This window comes from Anopheles darlingi, chromosome 3 (assembly GCF_943734745.1).
Source record: "Anopheles darlingi chromosome 3, idAnoDarlMG_H_01, whole genome shotgun sequence".
Taxonomy (NCBI): domain Eukaryota; kingdom Metazoa; phylum Arthropoda; class Insecta; order Diptera; family Culicidae; genus Anopheles; species Anopheles darlingi.
In genome coordinates, this window is record NC_064875.1 from 16162939 (window position 1) to 16179263 (window position 16325).

The following is a 16325-nucleotide window of genomic DNA, read 5'->3' on the forward strand; positions in this document are numbered from 1 at the left end:
TGCCGCGTTCATGCGTGTGTGCCTCTCTGTCCATTGGGTCGTCCGGTTGCACGGTAAATCATCGCGATCGCACCCCGATGTCGAAGGGATAGTGAAGAGAAGGCAAAGGGGAGGGGGGTTGGGGATTTTATTGGTGGAACGGGGCAAAACGTTAGTGTTCTGGAACCGCGTTTGAGGCCGGAGGATATTGATTGAGCCATAAAATGGACCCGTTCGCGTTGGCGTTGTGGTTGAGGTGAGTCACGCAGACAGAGACCACTGGCTGGCTGGCTGGCAGGCTTTAACCTGGAACGCCAAGGGAGGAGGATGAGGTGCATTGGATAGACAGGAACATAAATCATCAATTTAAATAAGCAGGAAATGTGAGAACTTCTCGGCGATCGTACCCAGAACGTGAGCGCTGGGCATCATTAGCTATGGGTAGAACACATTTGAGTAACTAACTGCATCTCAGAGCAGCAGCAGCATCAGCAACAGCATTCAATAACCCGTGGTCCGTGGGTTAATTGACTCGCCATTAACATTGGCTTTTTGTTGGGGACTCGCCACAATCGATGATCGATCAACGGTTAATGAGGGTTGATCGGTCCTTACAAAAGGTTCGGAATTATTCTAGGAATGTCGATAGCCTACCTCGGATACATGGTTAATTTCATTTTCGCATTTTCTGTTTGACAGGTGACAGGAGCAGTTCACGGTTTTCATTCGATTCGGTCATACAATGTGTTAATTTTGAACAAAAATTCTTCTTACTGAAATCAACGAGAAATCAGTTCAATTCTAAGTAATTGCAGCATTACTTTTGCTTTTAGCTTCATAAGTTACGCAGAGTTACAATTTAACAAATTGTTAGTGTTCAATTAAAATAAAATGAAACACATTAAAGGAAGAGTACTTAAAACTTCCTCTAACTATACATGTATGCAACTCATGCAATTATCTCTCATAAAATTATCAATCAATTATTCATCCAAGCTCAACATTCCGGAAGGGAGTTTGAGCAAACAATAGGAGTAGGAAACGCATTCCTTACAAAACAAATACAAAATCAAACAAATACCATAAGGTGAGGCTTTTCACTTTCAAAGTAAATACCCTTGAACTGCTACCGCTACCCTTGGGCCCATTGCCATTTACCGAAGAGAAAAGCGAAAGTAAGGTTACCAGACCCCCAAAAACGGGGAATTAAAACACAAGCACACACACACACACTCCGGCGCAAGTTGTTTAACTACTAATTCCCACCGTTTTCACGAGCTCATCATCATCTTCAGCAGTCGAGCATCCGATTCACACCTTTCCCGATCCTCGTGTGCATTGCGCAAGCATATGCCGCCCACAAGTCCCATTCATCGAACCACCTATTTGCGGTCCCCCTTAAGGTCCGTTTGACCATCAATTTACACCTTTCGAGACAAATTGAGTATGATTCCAACGGTTGAGTTAGCTCCCTGCCATCGGGGTGCAGGTTGCTTTGATTGCTCCACGGTAAAAGCCACCGTTTCTGATTGACCCACATTGGAAGGACGAGTGACGACGAGTGTGGGTGTGTGTGTGTGGGTGTATGGCTGCTATTACCTACTCCTCCCTCCCGGCGGTGATTTATGGTTGCAGTTCGTGCGAAATTCGAACACCCATTATGACCCCATTAAGATGTCTCGCGCGCCACCAATAACTCGTCGTCGTCATCGTCGTCATCATCAGATGGAACGATCCACCGATCGAGAGTTGGGGCGCTACGTAAAAGGGCCGCTTAACATTCCACCCTTAGCTGTGGGGTCCGAATGAGGGGGAGAATATGTTTCTCAATCGTTCGCTCGTTGACCAATTATGGCCATTGCTAACATTCAAACCGAGATCCGAGCCTAGATCCAAGCTTAGTCGAAGGAGCCCAAAAGGGATGTTTTTTTTCTCATTCCCCTTTCTGTTCCCTTACGTTCCAAACCGGTGGCACGCCATCGCCTTCACCGATTATTGTGTCAGCTTTACGTTAAAGCGTTCGAAGCCAAAGGAATGCCAAAGGGATAGAGGGGATAAAGGGGGGAGGGTGCATCGGTGATCGGTATCGATACCCCCCCCCCCCCCAGGCTTACCTCAACGAATGCTCGCGCTAACGAATGTGTCAATCAAAGGCATCAATAAGTCAAACAGGCATCGGCTTTCACGGCAGGCTCCGGGCGGCATGATATAATAACGCTTACACTCCCTCCTCCATGGTGCCATGTTCGTGTTCATGTCATACTCCCCGACACACACCCCTCGCTCGCTCGGCTCTGAACACTCTGAAACTGTGAAGCCACTTTCGAACTGTCATAAAAGTGCCATCGAGAGCGGCCACGACATGCGTCATTCGAGAGGTCCGGGCGGGTTGGTCTCGGTCGCCGATCTTCGGAAACTACAAAACTCTCCGATCACTGCGATTGCGGTCAACCGCGACGGCGTGTTGCAGTGTTGCCTTTTCGACCGACCTGTCATCTGGCCAGCGCTGGGAGTGCCATGGAAACGCTCCATCCCGTTTACGCGTTGCCGTTGGTCTCGGTGTTACTATGGCTGCTAGAACCGATGCGTTGGAGCTACTCAGTACTCGACGGCCAGTTGAATAATCCTTGCCCGGTTGTATGGTTGTAGCAACCGTGAAACTGGGAGACATATTTTTTCCCCGCCCAGATTGCAATCCCTGATTGCCGGCCTTGATGCCGTCCGGTTTGCTTGACATTTTTCCCGGACGAATGGAAAATGCATGAGCCCGTCTCCCCGGGGGTGGTGAAGGATGAGGACAGAAAGGTAGACTAGAGGATATCCTTTCTCTAGGTATTACGTGTTCTTCGTGTACTGTTCTCGTGCTATCCAGAGAACCGGTAGAGTAGCTTCTCTCGCAAAACCGGGAGTTGTAGTGGTGATGGTGAAAGCATTCGCTATCCGATCCGCTGAGTGACGCTGCACTAGCGTCCTGGTACTAGCGTCCACTGGGAGTTTTCCGGCACCAGATAAAACATTCAAAACGAGAAACGAAAGAAAATGGTCCAGGAAGGAACACACAAGTACAGGGGAAAAAGAAATGGAAAAATAAAAGGAAAGAGCGACGGAAGTTTGTGGAGTGAAGCGGCTACTGTGAGGTCCATCAGGTCCGTCGTAGTGCAGAATAGCTGACAACACCGGTGACAACGGTACCTTGACTTCCTTGCCATTGGAGGTATAACATCCCTGTTCCTCTCTGGCAGGATGCTGCAGCTAAGACGAAGTGGAATCGGTGACAAAGTTTGTGTTTCCGTGCTTCCCGGAAAATGCAATCCCTTAAGATGCGCGTCCCCCGGCGTTCGAAGTTCACGATCCACGCCGTTTGGCCTTTTGACCTGCACGTCACCTGTGTGTGTGTGTCTGTGTGTTCAATTTTAATATTTCTTCTCCCCAGGGTTCTGCTGTTTTCTGCGGAACACGCTCTCGGCTCGTCTGCGGTTGATTGAGCAATGAAATTGGGATTAATATTGAGATTCGCACAAGACCGCCTGCAGTGCAGACCGCCCCATTGTACCGGTGGATTCAATCTCCTTCTTCAAATCGCAACAACGCAACGCATGATATGTGGAAAGCATTATGATGAGTGACCGCGGTTCATATCGGCATCCCATCGCGACTCCCATTGTTCCCATTTCACGGCCGGATGGGCAGATCTGACAGCTACAGGCATGAGGCAGGATGGTCGTTTGTTGATGAAGAAGCTGTCCTTCCTACGCTCTAATCCGGGACCAGAACGGGGATAGTTCAACCGCTTCATCGTCGGTGTTCATTTCGATCAGTTAATTCCGAATCGGAGAGAGAGATAGGGAGAGAACGAGAAGGAGCTTATCCATAGCATCGATGATGCTGCAACCGATTCCCGTAATATGGCAATTTGAATTGTAAATCGGTGGACGGTCGGTGAACGCCAGCTGGGATGGACAAGCGAGCGACGGGTTCGCGTGCATCAAAGGGAACGTTATAACCGCGTCCAGCCATGTCCAGCAGATTGTTCGAATGAAGTCGCCCCAGAACTGACTCATCGATTACACCCGGCAAAGGTGACGCCGGTTTTGAAGGACGGCCAGGGGGTGGCCAGGTGAACCATGCGATGGACATAAATCTTTTCCCTTCTCCCCGGACATGGTCAGATTAACTTTCCATGTTCTTTTCCAAACTGAGCATCCCACTCCCGCGTCGATGCGCGTCCGTTCATCGTCTCCGAAAAACCGAATCGAACCGAACCGACGTTAATCCGGGGTTCCGGGGGACCAACTGACCACCACCAGCACCGTGGTCGATAAGCACCCTTATTAGGGGCAAACTGAGCCTAACGAACGGACCAGAAGTCAGAGCTATCTCTATCGCTTCTTGAGGTCGCTTCTTGGGTGTTTGTGGAGGGGGAGCAAAACAACAGGAAGTGGTAGCCAGCCAGCGAGCGAGCGAGCGAGCGAATGAATGGAATACCGATTACCGATTCGTGGTCGTCGCCACACCATGCAAGGAATGTGACATCTGGTTTAGGCAGCGTCCGCGGCTATTAGCCCCCGTGGTCCAGCCCCGGCCCTGTATCGGATATCGGGATGTCTGTCACCAAGATAAGAGCCACCCCTCTCCCTCGGGGGTTTTCGGTGGTCCAAAGAAGGTGAACAAATCACATCCGTGGAGTGGTGGGCGCGGAGGTGAGAAGCTGACCCCCCGAAACAACCTACGCAAAAACACGCAACTAAGAGCGACATTGCGGGCGACGAAGACGACGACGACGGCGACGATGAATGAACCGAAATTTGAAGTTAGGCTCTCCTCCTATCTCTTGGGCTGACTTTCTACCTTCATTATTCTTCAGGCCCTCGCCCTTACCGAGGCCGAGCCCGCAACACGCAAACGCAAGCTCTGGCCAGACTTATCCAGTCTTGGCCAGTCTCGGCCAAAGGCTCTCGTTTGCTTCCGACTTTTGTGCTGCTGCTGCTGCTGCTGCTGCTTATCTTCTCTTCTATCAATCTTGGGCGGAAAGGACCCCCGGCGTGTGTGTGTGTGTGTGTGTGTGTGTGTGTGTGTGGGACGTGTGCTGCTGTGGGGAATAAATTAGCCTCCCCCTCCCCCCTCCCCACTCCCACGCAGATGGTTCCAGTGTGAAGATAGATAGAGGCTTTCACCATCCACGGTAATTCGTTTGTGCGCAGATTTTGTGGCATTAGCGTGTTTGTACTTTCGGTTTCGGAGAACGTTGCTGAAGGCTGAAGATGAAGCAGCAGCAGCAGCAGCAGCAGAAGAAGAAGCTGATGATGATGATGGGAAGGCTAACTGCCGTGCCTTGTAGTGCTTGATCCAACACGTTAATGGGTTACTCTCTATCTTGTCTTGAAGCTCGTTAAGGTTCCGGTTTTTGGGGGGGTGGGGGGGGGGTCCGCTTCCGGGTTCCGGGTGTTAGTAATCCATCCAGCAAACGGAACCTCGCCGGAGTTGGGCTTGCGATGAATTTGCATGTCTGAAAGGATCCTTACGACCACCGTCGTCGTCGTCCTTCTGTTGAAGGAGCCCTTTTTGGGGTGAGGCGACTACTAGGATAAACCGAATTGCGAAGTTAATGCGCTTCTCGTAAGGACCACGACGGTTACCCTTGTGTGTGACGTGCCGTTCTGTCTCATTCATCAGTAACGGAGTTTCGCTGATTAAAAACCGGAATTCAACGGACAATCGGCGCACGATGCCGAAAAGAAGAAGAAGAAGAAGAAGCAAACCGATGGTGGGCGGTCGGACTGACAAAAATATAAAAATTTATCGTCAATATATATTCGCGACGAAAAGTAATTTAGCCCCGAATACCGATAACGCATGAATGTCAGCAATATTTCAATGCCAGCCAGTCAGTCCCGGACCCGCGGGGGTTGCCACCATCACCACCCTCACCACCACCACCACCGGAATTCCTTTGCCATCCAATCTCTCAAATCATGCCGCGTTTTGGGGTTTTATTTTTGTGGTGGTGGAAGCGGGGCGGAGATTCCTTTTTCGGATATTTTCTGTTTTTTTTTTTGCCTTTTTGCTGCTCCACCGAAGCAAACGGTCGAAGCAACCGCCAGCAGCAACCTTTCGCCGGCATTTATTTGTAAGTCAAGGGGGGGGGGGGACAGAGACAGGGAGCTGCCGCTGCCGCCGGCTCGATGAAAAGGAAAATCGGTTCGGTAATTCAATCCTTCTCGTCTCGAGCGACCGACCGACCGTGAGCGACCGATTCCCTCGGTTCGGACAGATCCTTTTTCGGCAAGTTGCCATGGGTTCCTTGCTCCCGAAAGAATCGACTCGAATCGAGCTTCGGCGGACAGAACGAAGTGCACAAAAGGGGAGTAGAGTGGAAGTGACCGACGGAAGAATTATAGTGCCAGGATCATCTCGATGGTGACAGGGCAGGCCGCAGGGAGAGAGAGGAGCAACACGACGAAACGGGCAGATAAAGACTCCAAAAGGATGGTCCCTCCCCTCCCTTCCCACTACACCCAATTACGAATTGTGATTTAATACTCATCGTTTTCCTTCACTTTCCGGTTGCAATTATTGTGCCAAAGGCAAGCACCGCAGGGAGCAGGGTTTCTGCAACTTCTGTCTCCAACACTCCTTCCCCCCCGGGGGGAGTAGGAAAGGAAACAGAAAGGAAAGCAAGCAATTTATTATCACGGCTCGGCGTCATCGCGCTCACTGATGCTCACCGCATATTTTTTTCTTTCTTTTTATTCCCACTGTTTCCATTTCACGCAGGAAGCAAATTGCAGCATCACAGCAGGCGTCGCTCACCTGGAACCTGGTGGTAACCACGACGGCGGTACGGCGACGGTGTTCGACGAGTGCGTGTGACGAGGTGCTAAGGTACAGCAGCGCTTCGACGCTGACCGTTTAATCGGTTCATCATCATCATCCTCACCCAACGGGCAACGTAGCAGCAGGAGAAGTTGGAGCTGAAACCGCATAGTCCCGCCTCACGGTTGAAGATACCAATTCCACCCACCAACAGCAACAACAACCGCAACAGCAACAGCAACAGAGCGCAATGGGTGGTGTTGGTGCAAAATGGGGCGTAGTGAGCGCAGGTCAGTACGTGCCGGCCGCGGTCCTGCTACTGCTCGCGCTGCTGACCGGGCAGGGCGTCCACGGTGGTTCGTGCCGGGAGGCGACGCTCTGCTGCAACGGGCGTGACTCGTCGTGCGTCGTACAGAAGGCACCGCTGAACGCCATCATCGAGGATCTGAACGATAAACCGTGCTACTGTGATCATGCCTGCCTGAAGCTGGGCGACTGCTGCGATGACTTCAAGTCGCACTGCGGAGGTAAGTGAGCGTGTGTGCGTGTGTGTGTGTGTGTGTGTCCGGGCCCGGCGGGTGTTCCGTGCCGGCTGGGCTGGAACGGAAATTGCCGCTTCCGATAGGGTCGTGCTTCGACGCTCGACAACTCGACTGTTCAACGCGACTGTTTAGAGAAGCAAACTCAATACTGTGGTGTTACTTCTGCTGCCACACCAAGGTTACGGTGTGCTCAATAGCACCGTTGGTAAGAAGGCGCTTTGCAGCGTGTGACGTCGATCCATGGTTCAAATCTAGATCTCGAAGCATTGTGGATTCTCTGGAGGTTTTTATTAAAATTTTACTCATCATTTAAGACAGATAATCGATCACAAAAAGATATATAAAACAACAAATGATGACGACGACGACCTTTTCTTCTTCATCAATCAGCAGAGTAGCTCTCGCGCTGCTCTTGATGAATATTCATGATTTTACTTGTTATCGAAATTCCCGGCCTCAATCAAGCTTTTATATCAATCAAAATGGGGAGGGAGAAAAATATGCAATACCGGTTGCAATAAACCCACGACGCTACTTTGATTGCGCGATAGTTTCCCCCGCTTACTGATTGCATACTGTTTCATTCGTGGCCTACCGTGGCCTACCGAGAGGGTTTTTTATCGAGAAAATGGAAATTTCATTCCATTCCGGGATGCACCGGTTTCCGATTCCGGGCAGACACCGGGAGAGAAAGTATTTTTTAATTTACATTTCGGACCCGCTTTTGATTGGTTTATCCTCTTGGGTGTGCAATCAGCTCATCCGCGAATGCTCGCGCATTGTTGGGTGCATTTCCGAACCGCATCCGTGGCAACCAAATCCACATCGCTTCCGCTTGATTGGCTACTATCTTGGTGCTTGGTGCGCGCGCGCCTATGTGTGTGTGTGCGCTTATGTGTGGTATGATTGTTTCATCCCGAACCATTCATCACGAGTTCGGTGACGATTAATCAGAGTAAAAGGTTGTGGCCCCCCACCCGCGCCGCCCGGTGGAACTAAAACTTTTCTCCACGCAAAACACTCTCCAAATCCTTGCCCACCACTCTGACCATTAGTCACCGCGGGTTTGAGCCGCAAAATGATAAATACACGGCATTGGCGGCGCGCGCACGCACGCAACAGCCAACCTTAACTTAACGGCGCCACTCGATTGGAAAAGGATCTCCATGGACATCCCATGGATCGATGTTCGATGCTCGCCGAACCATTAATCCCCCAATCCGGGGAACGGAGCACGTCGCGAGCCTCCCCCCGGGAGAGGGTTATCTCTGGTTCCGCTTGAGCGACATAAGTAATTGGAAAGTGGTGAAAATGGACACCAATCCACGGCGACGGGGATAAAATCGAAAAAGGATTAGAATGTGCCGGGGGGGGAGGGAAACAATAAATTCTTTCGCAATCTCGAATCGACGCACGACCTGTTTGCTAGCGGATCGCTGTTTTTTGGTTTTGGTTTTTGGTGGAAAATCATTTCCTATTTTTGCTATTTGTCTCGCACGAGCAAACGCTGTCCAAAAGAGGGTGGGGGGAGAGAAGCGATCCCCCCCCGTGGAATGACGACGGAAGGGAAAAAGGTCATCGAGCGAACGAGCGAGACCGGGACCGGGACCAACCGGTCATTGGCACTGGCTGGTGCAATGATTGCATAATTAATCGTGATGCTGCGTGCGATGAATCAACGACGCGCCACACCGGCCACCGCTACACAACCGATCATAAATCACGCAGCACTCCTCCGGGATGCAGCCGCTCGACCCGGGGCTCGATCGGGGTTTGATATTATATTTTTAGGAGAATCGCTGCAATCTCCCGAACCACGGTGGCCGCTAAGGGAGTCTCTTTCGATAGCTGGTGCTCCGGATTGCGGATTGGAAACAACCGGCGCATCGCTTCCGTAACCATGCAGCCTGGTGTGCGGTACTTGAGAGCCGCTGGTTTCAACAGACACCGCCTCCCGGGGGTAGATTTTGGGCCCTTTTACGAACTCATTGGCGCGGACCAAACGGGGGTGACCTGCTGGTAGTTGCGTCACCTGCCAGCCTAATTCCCAGGTTTTCCACTGGTGCTGCTGCTGCTGTTCGTGTTGGTGATTTGTGTCGGGTTGGGGGGAAAAATGCTCGTCGACAGGGGCATTAGTTGTCATGCAGTTATCCCATTATTTATTGAAATGTTCAACCGAGTTGCCGAGCGTAATTTATTTGCATCTCAAATGAGAACCTACTCCATCCGTGGCCGTGTCTGTGTGTGTGTGTCAGTTTTTGGGGCTGTAGATGGGGGAAGGTTTTTTGTTATCTTTGCGCTTCGGACGAGCCAAGAACGAAAAACAATTTTCTATCCCACGAAACGCCTCTCCGGCTCCCTCGAACCCCTGCTGCTGCTGCTGCTGCTGCTTCTGGGGATGAAAAGCTTTACCTCGCTGACGACATCAACCCGGGGGTGTACGGGTACTGCTCACCACGCGCACCACTGACACACCCCATAGTGGCATAGTTTATGAATAAGTTGATGCTACTACTTTCACCCAACCCTCGGGGCCATCTCGGGCTCCCCCTCCCTGAGTGAGCGAAAATGTAAAAATTCAAACAAAACCACACCGTAAAATAGCCATTTCCGGTCGTCTAACTAACTTCCTTTCAGCTTCTGCTCATTGGAGCATTCTGTGCCCGGACTGTGCGCTCATACTGTGGTGTGACAGTCGAGACACCAGCAGCATCCATCCAGCCGTCGAAAGACGACGAAATGAAATTCATGAAACACCCAACTGGGGGGAGTGGATGGTCTCGTAAACTTTTTACTCCCACACCAAGCGCGAGAATGGGGAAAACAAAATGACGAAAAATGGAATATAAATGAAAATGGTAATGCTGCGACGATGGCACTGGAACGCCATCGCGCCGAGCGTCAGTCGATGCCCCCGAACCCGAGGACCCATCTTTTGGATACTTGCTTTCTGCTGTTGTTGTTGTTGTGGTGCTGGTGGTGGTTGTGGTGGTTGCCTTTTTTTTAGGTTTGTTAGTTGTTTTAGGCTATATGCTCTCTTCAAACTACCATCCAATAGTAATACCCCTTTGCGTTTTTGCGCGGGGAAGAAGGGAGGAGGAGGAAGAGGGGGGAAAATAGATTGGTCTGCATCCGAAGTCTACTGCGGACAGTGGTGCGGTGTACTTGTGTTTACTTGTGCAAAGTTTCGATATGAAATTGGATCTCCTGGGGTTACCTGCGGGTATAACTTTTGTGGTAGCCCTGTCAGTGTCCTTTCTCCGGACAGGTAGCATTATTAGCTACCCTGGTGAATAGTTGTGGAACGGTGTGGAATGGTGACATTCGAACTTTTACGTCACAGTATATTACTTTTACAGCTTTCCAATATATCCAATTGCATTCTTTTTGGTCGATGGAAAATGGTATTTCATTCGATCGATTCACGTTGCTACCTTTTTGCTGCGTAATGCAGTTCTATACCAGCAACGATTGCGTCCTGTAGTGAGGGCAAGGGTAGCCAATTTGACAGGTAGGTTAATTAAGAAGACAGTGATCAATGGTTCTATTCCAGTTGCTGGTTGGTGGTGACACTTCTTAGAACAGTTTCGTTTGTGGACACACATGAACTGCTTTGTGTCCAGTATGACGGGGGAATATGGATGCACTCGAATGAATGTTACTAAAGTATTTCTTCGAATCCTGATAATATCACAAGTTAGCCGGGGTGTAAGTACAGATAATAATTATACTCGTTATGCTGTTAGCTACAATTTGCTGATTTATCATTTGATTAATTTACCACATTCTAGTTCAACATAAGCTACCATAATGAATGGAGTGGAATAGCAGCAGCAGCTCATTCTCCAATTCATTATTCATCTCACACAAACTAGCAAGAAGCCTCCCACGACTTCTGCTAACGACCCATTGCAAACCATTTGACTCTAACGTCTAAGGACGCTCCGTTCTCGTTCGAGCGCACGACGAAGCCATTTGCAGAAAATGGTGAATGGGATAGAATATTCATTTCCTATCTGGCTTCCGGCAGCACCATTCCACCCCCCACTATCATCCGTCAGCTTTCGTGTACCATTAATTCGTACCATCAACACTTCAAAAAGAATGGAACAAATGTTTTAACTGATTGAGTGCACTGAATGCATAAAACATCCTCCATCATCCATCAACGTAACGTTGCGGGTGCGTTCGAGGCGCTGTGCTTCCTCGGTTTCTCTCTCTCTCCTTGCTCTCTCTCTCTCTCTCTCTCTCCCTGGCTCTGATGATCTGACCTCGGATTCGAACCGCCGGCGCATCCGCACCATCCGGATCAATCTCATTAAAATCCCGCGTACCCACGGTGCACACATTTCGAGCAGCACGACGAGTGCAAAACTTCTCGGAGCTCTAAGTCACGGCCCATTGGTGCACCAAAAGGACATTCCATGGTGCGGTGCAAATGTTTGATCGGAGCGGGAAGGGGGGGGCCTTAAGCCGATTGCAAGGAAATGCAAATTTTCAATAATTCATAAGAAGCGCTGCGCTCATCTGGAAGGTCTTTTCTGCTTCTGCACATTTCCACTCGTGGCACACGTACACAAAGCACACAAAACACACACACACACAGAGCGACTCATAGAACCCAAACCATTGGCAATGACCGTAGCATACGGTGATGGTGGTACGTGTTTGTAATGCAGAGAACCTGAGCCTTTCCTTCATCTTCGGCAGTCGGTTTTGATGTTCTTTCACGTCTCGTGTGTGTGTGTGTGAGCAACGTATGAGCGACGGTCGCCTTTGGATCGGCCGATCCCACCACGGCTCTCAACACAGCGGCGCAGCTGAACCAACCAGAAACCGTCCAGAAAGCCACCGGAAGCTGGCTGGTCGGGCCTGTCTGTGCGACGGGAATAATAATAATTCAATATTGTATTAACTCCACTCGAGACGACATCCCTCCCTCCCCTCTACTTCAGCTTGAGGTTGAGGTTTTGTTTGCCCTTGCGCCCTCAGTCTTGCAGGGTTACTCGCCAGGGTGCTTCTGTAAGCAGTCTCCCCAGCTCTCGGATTGTGGCTGACTCTAAACCCATCAGGTTGACCATCACCCCCCTAGCAAGGCTAGCAATTTGTAAGACAAACAGTTTAACTTGAAGATAATGAAGATTGGTTTGGATTCCCGCAACAACGCTCCCAGTCAGCACCGGGAAGGCATCAGCTGGGCCAAAGTTTTAGACTTTTAATCCTTCGTCCCCTTCCCCGTTGACTACTCCCCCCACCTCCTCAAGCACCGAGAACTGGGAGGTGTTTAACATCTAAATTACTCCCTTTCTACGCGTCTGTTTGCACGCTTCGCTGTAAATAATTTACGCCTTCGCCTTTCGTACGTACGTAAGCACGGGGCCAGCCCGTCAGCAAATTGGCCGCCGCATCTCATTGACGAAACTCGACTCGACGAGGGCGAAGGCCTGCAGGCTCTTGGTGGCTGGCTGGGTAATTTTGCAAAATGCTTCCAGCTCGCCGGAAGTATGTGGCGGAAGCCGCCGCCGGCGAGTGAGCGAGCTAAAGCTCCGACGCTTGGTGGAGATTTTCGGTGAAACGGTTGAGGGATTTCACCAGATCTCTGGCAGAGCGAGAGCGAGGAGTAGCTAGCTCCGGTACTATGGTGGTAAAGTTTTGCTTCACTGATTTGCAGTGAAGCTGAGAGTGGGAGTAGCGTGCGGTGCGGTGCTGGATTGCACGCTGGAAAGAAATGCTGTGCGTCATCCTTCTCCGCGAGTGCGCCCCGGGCCGAGGTCGAGCCTCGAAGGCTCATTTACAATTCTTGTAAGTTGGCCAAGAACGGAAGGTGGGGGCCTTGCTTTATATGCGAATTGGCGCTGCAGGAATGCCGAGGTTGAATTATGCATGAACGAGGGATGCATAGAGGATGCGTTCTGTTCTGAACGAACTTTGAACGAGAGAGAGAAAAAAAACACGCCGCTCAAGAAGAAAAGCTCGAGAACAATTGATCGTCTTAAGGAGTGCTGTAACGAGGCTTGAGGTAGTAGCGCAAACTTGGGAAACTTTTCAACCGGTTTGAGTGCGTCTTTTAATTGATTTCGAAACAGAATTCCTCTCAACTCGAGTGAAAAAAAAAAGCGAAATATGGCTGTTGGAACTCGCAGTCAGTATTCGCTAGTCGGTGCAGACTTTGCTGCGGTGCAATGCAATTCCATTTGTTACGTCTGCTACATATTCCATTCCCTGTCGACTCCATTAGCAATGCAGCTAATACCGACACAGACATGCACTCTCATTGCAAGCCTCATTAGCTAAAACACAAACCTGTGAACAGAAGCGTCCTACCTTGCGGTGTCTCTAGCGCTAGTACGTCCAGTGCGATTACGGTTCGTTCTTTGCTGCTAGGGGTTGCTGTAAAAGGATTTTTCACTTACCTTCATGTATCTGTACTAGTGTACGGATTGTACTCATTGAGAAGCAGGCGTACCTGGGGTTGCGTCTGTCCGGTCGCAGAGGGATCACTGGATTAACTGGACACTGGATACGACACACACACACACACACGTACAGACTATCCGAATGGATTGCTGCTTGCGCCGTTCGGCTGAAAAAAGCTTTCATCATGTTCATTTCGAAACTTGTCACATCGGGCTTGCATTTTAACAATTTAATACTGAAAGCCCCCTAGACACCACGGTCCACTCGAATGGTTCGCGGTTATCCCCGTGTCCTTAAAGCGGATTAATACTTTTAATCTTTGGCCAGCCAGACCCAAAAAACACGACTCGGGATTGAAACTCGGGCGCCGATTCACTGGCGAAGGATCCGGCAGGGTTGATTCTTATCAGGAAGGATCAAAGGGAAAACGCTTTTCCAGCAGTGGGAGGGGTGGTCGCTTTATACTCCTCATTTCGGTCATCCCGGTGTCCCGAGGGATTTGGGATTCGATTTTGGGGCGGCCACCGCGACGAGCGTTCGATGGCGGTCGGTATATATTGTTCGGACCGCGATTTACCTTTTTCGGCTGATCGTTCGGTATTTGGTGGTTTTTTGGGTGAGGGAGGTTCTGTTGTTTTTTGCTTTAACTGTGTGCTGTTGGTGTTTTCTCTGCGTGTTTCACTTCACTGCGCTTATCTTATCCGAGCCCCTCTGCCTCCAAAAAAAGGACAACATTATCCCTTTGTTCCTTTTGCTGTTGTTGCGGTGCCTTTGGCTTTTTGAGTTTTCGGGAAACCAGGGAATCGGATCGGATCGGATCGGATCGGATTGAGTCCGGCTGTAAAGTTGGTAAAGCTAGGTTGCTGTTGTTGTTGTTATAGCCTTTGGTTCGCCGGCTTTTGCTTGAGGGAGGTGTATGATTTGTGAGGTTCGCGTGCACGCGCGTGCCTCGAACCATCCGCTTATCATCTGATAAAAACATGCAATCGCATACCACCAACCAGCATGTCTGTGGCTCCCCGTTGGTCTCTGTTAACCAACGCAACACACATGTATGTATGTCCCTTGGCTGGAATGTTACATTTCAATCACACACAATGGGCGACCATTCGAAAGCGAAGAAAAACATGCTATCATGCCCTTCGTACGTCATCATTACGCAAACAACCTCCCCATACTGTGCTGTGCTGTGCGGCCAGGACGCGCGGGGGGTTCTCGTTTACAAAGGTCGAGCGACTGTAGCGCTACATTCCGAGAACCGGAGAGAGATTACCTACCTTACAGCTAACAAACCTAACCAGCGGTTTGACATTCCGTGCTATGCGCATTCGTATGTGGAATGATATGGCATTGGATGTTCGCGTTGAATTGTTCGCGTGCCATAAGTCTCCCCGTTACCTGTGTGCGTGTGTGCCATTTCCTAAGAATGCCTAGAGGCCAATCGTACGCGAACTGCAAAGCCTTAAAGGCCCCCCCCCCGACGGCACTGTTTGCTCAATCTGCCACCGCGAGCCGCGAGCTCCGAACCGACGGTGTCACTATCAAAAGCTAATTATGATAAGTGTCGATGCTGTACCGTGGTGACTCCTCTCGCTGCGCTTACACCTCCTCCACTGTGCTGTGCGTGACCAGTCATGACGGCACGCCACCAGTTTTGCGATTCAAAATTTCTTAACTACAAAATAGCACTCCCGGTGGTACTCCAGCAGGATATTAGGAGGCACACCTTGGCTGGCAGGCAGCAGGAGTTGGCACTGCATACCACCGAGAGAGTCAATCACCTTTTGGCATGCAATCCGCGTCGACCAGCTCCCCCGTTTGGCCCCGTTTTGCTCCGTCCGTCCGCTTGGTCAAGGGGCGCGCGAATCGGAGCGCTGTTAAAACGGGGAAGCGCATCATTCGCTATGCCCGGCCAGGGCCGGCAATCGTGGCACAGGCGAGGCCTAATCATAAGCGAACGCCTGAATCATCGGTTCCGTTGGTTGTTGGCCGACTTAAGGGAGGAGGATGTTTACAGCGAATAAAGGTAATAACATTTCATGCCTCGTAAAGCGCAAAAGCTTTCCGGGGGTCAGCTCTCGGTCCCTTCCCAGTGCCCCAGGCAGTCGTGGAGGCAGAAATGTAGCAGCTTCTGCTGCAGTCGGTCTGTGGTCGGTCTCGAGTTTCTCTGCATTACCGACACCAACAGGCCAGCGTTGGTGGCGTGCACCCGGTTGACGTGCACCAGGTTGAGAAGGAACGTTGCTGTCATAAAAGTTTATATCTGTCATTGCCTGTCATGGCCGCCTGGCAGCACGAACCAGGGAGCTCGCCCTTCGCTATATCTTGCATCTCGCATCTCTTCTGGCCTCCTGGTCCTGCACTGGCTGGGCCAAGTGTCGATTATTGTCCATCACAATCAACTCATCTGCAAGGTATGGTAGTGATGGTGAGCACCTGGCCTGGTAGCAGGGCATGGAATGGAGCACGATTCAGGCCCGAGGACCCGGCTTCAGAGGCTCTCAATTAGACCGCACCTTTTGCTGGTGCATGCCCTATGGTCGTGCCTGTAAGCTGGGGGTACGTCATGGACAC

General features: G+C 50.6%; 1 protein-coding gene across 1 annotated transcript in view; it reads left to right on the forward strand.

Annotated features, from left to right (window-relative positions):
• LOC125953498 (somatomedin-B and thrombospondin type-1 domain-containing protein) overlaps window positions 1–16325 on the forward strand; it is a 30551-nt gene that overhangs the window by 6049 nt on the left and 8177 nt on the right. Inside the window, exon 2 of the mRNA XM_049683108.1 lies at window positions 6754–7319. Coding sequence (XP_049539065.1) covers window positions 7043–7319 — 277 coding nt within the window. The 5' untranslated portion in view covers window positions 6754–7042. The remainder of the gene's footprint in view (window positions 1–6753; window positions 7320–16325) is intronic.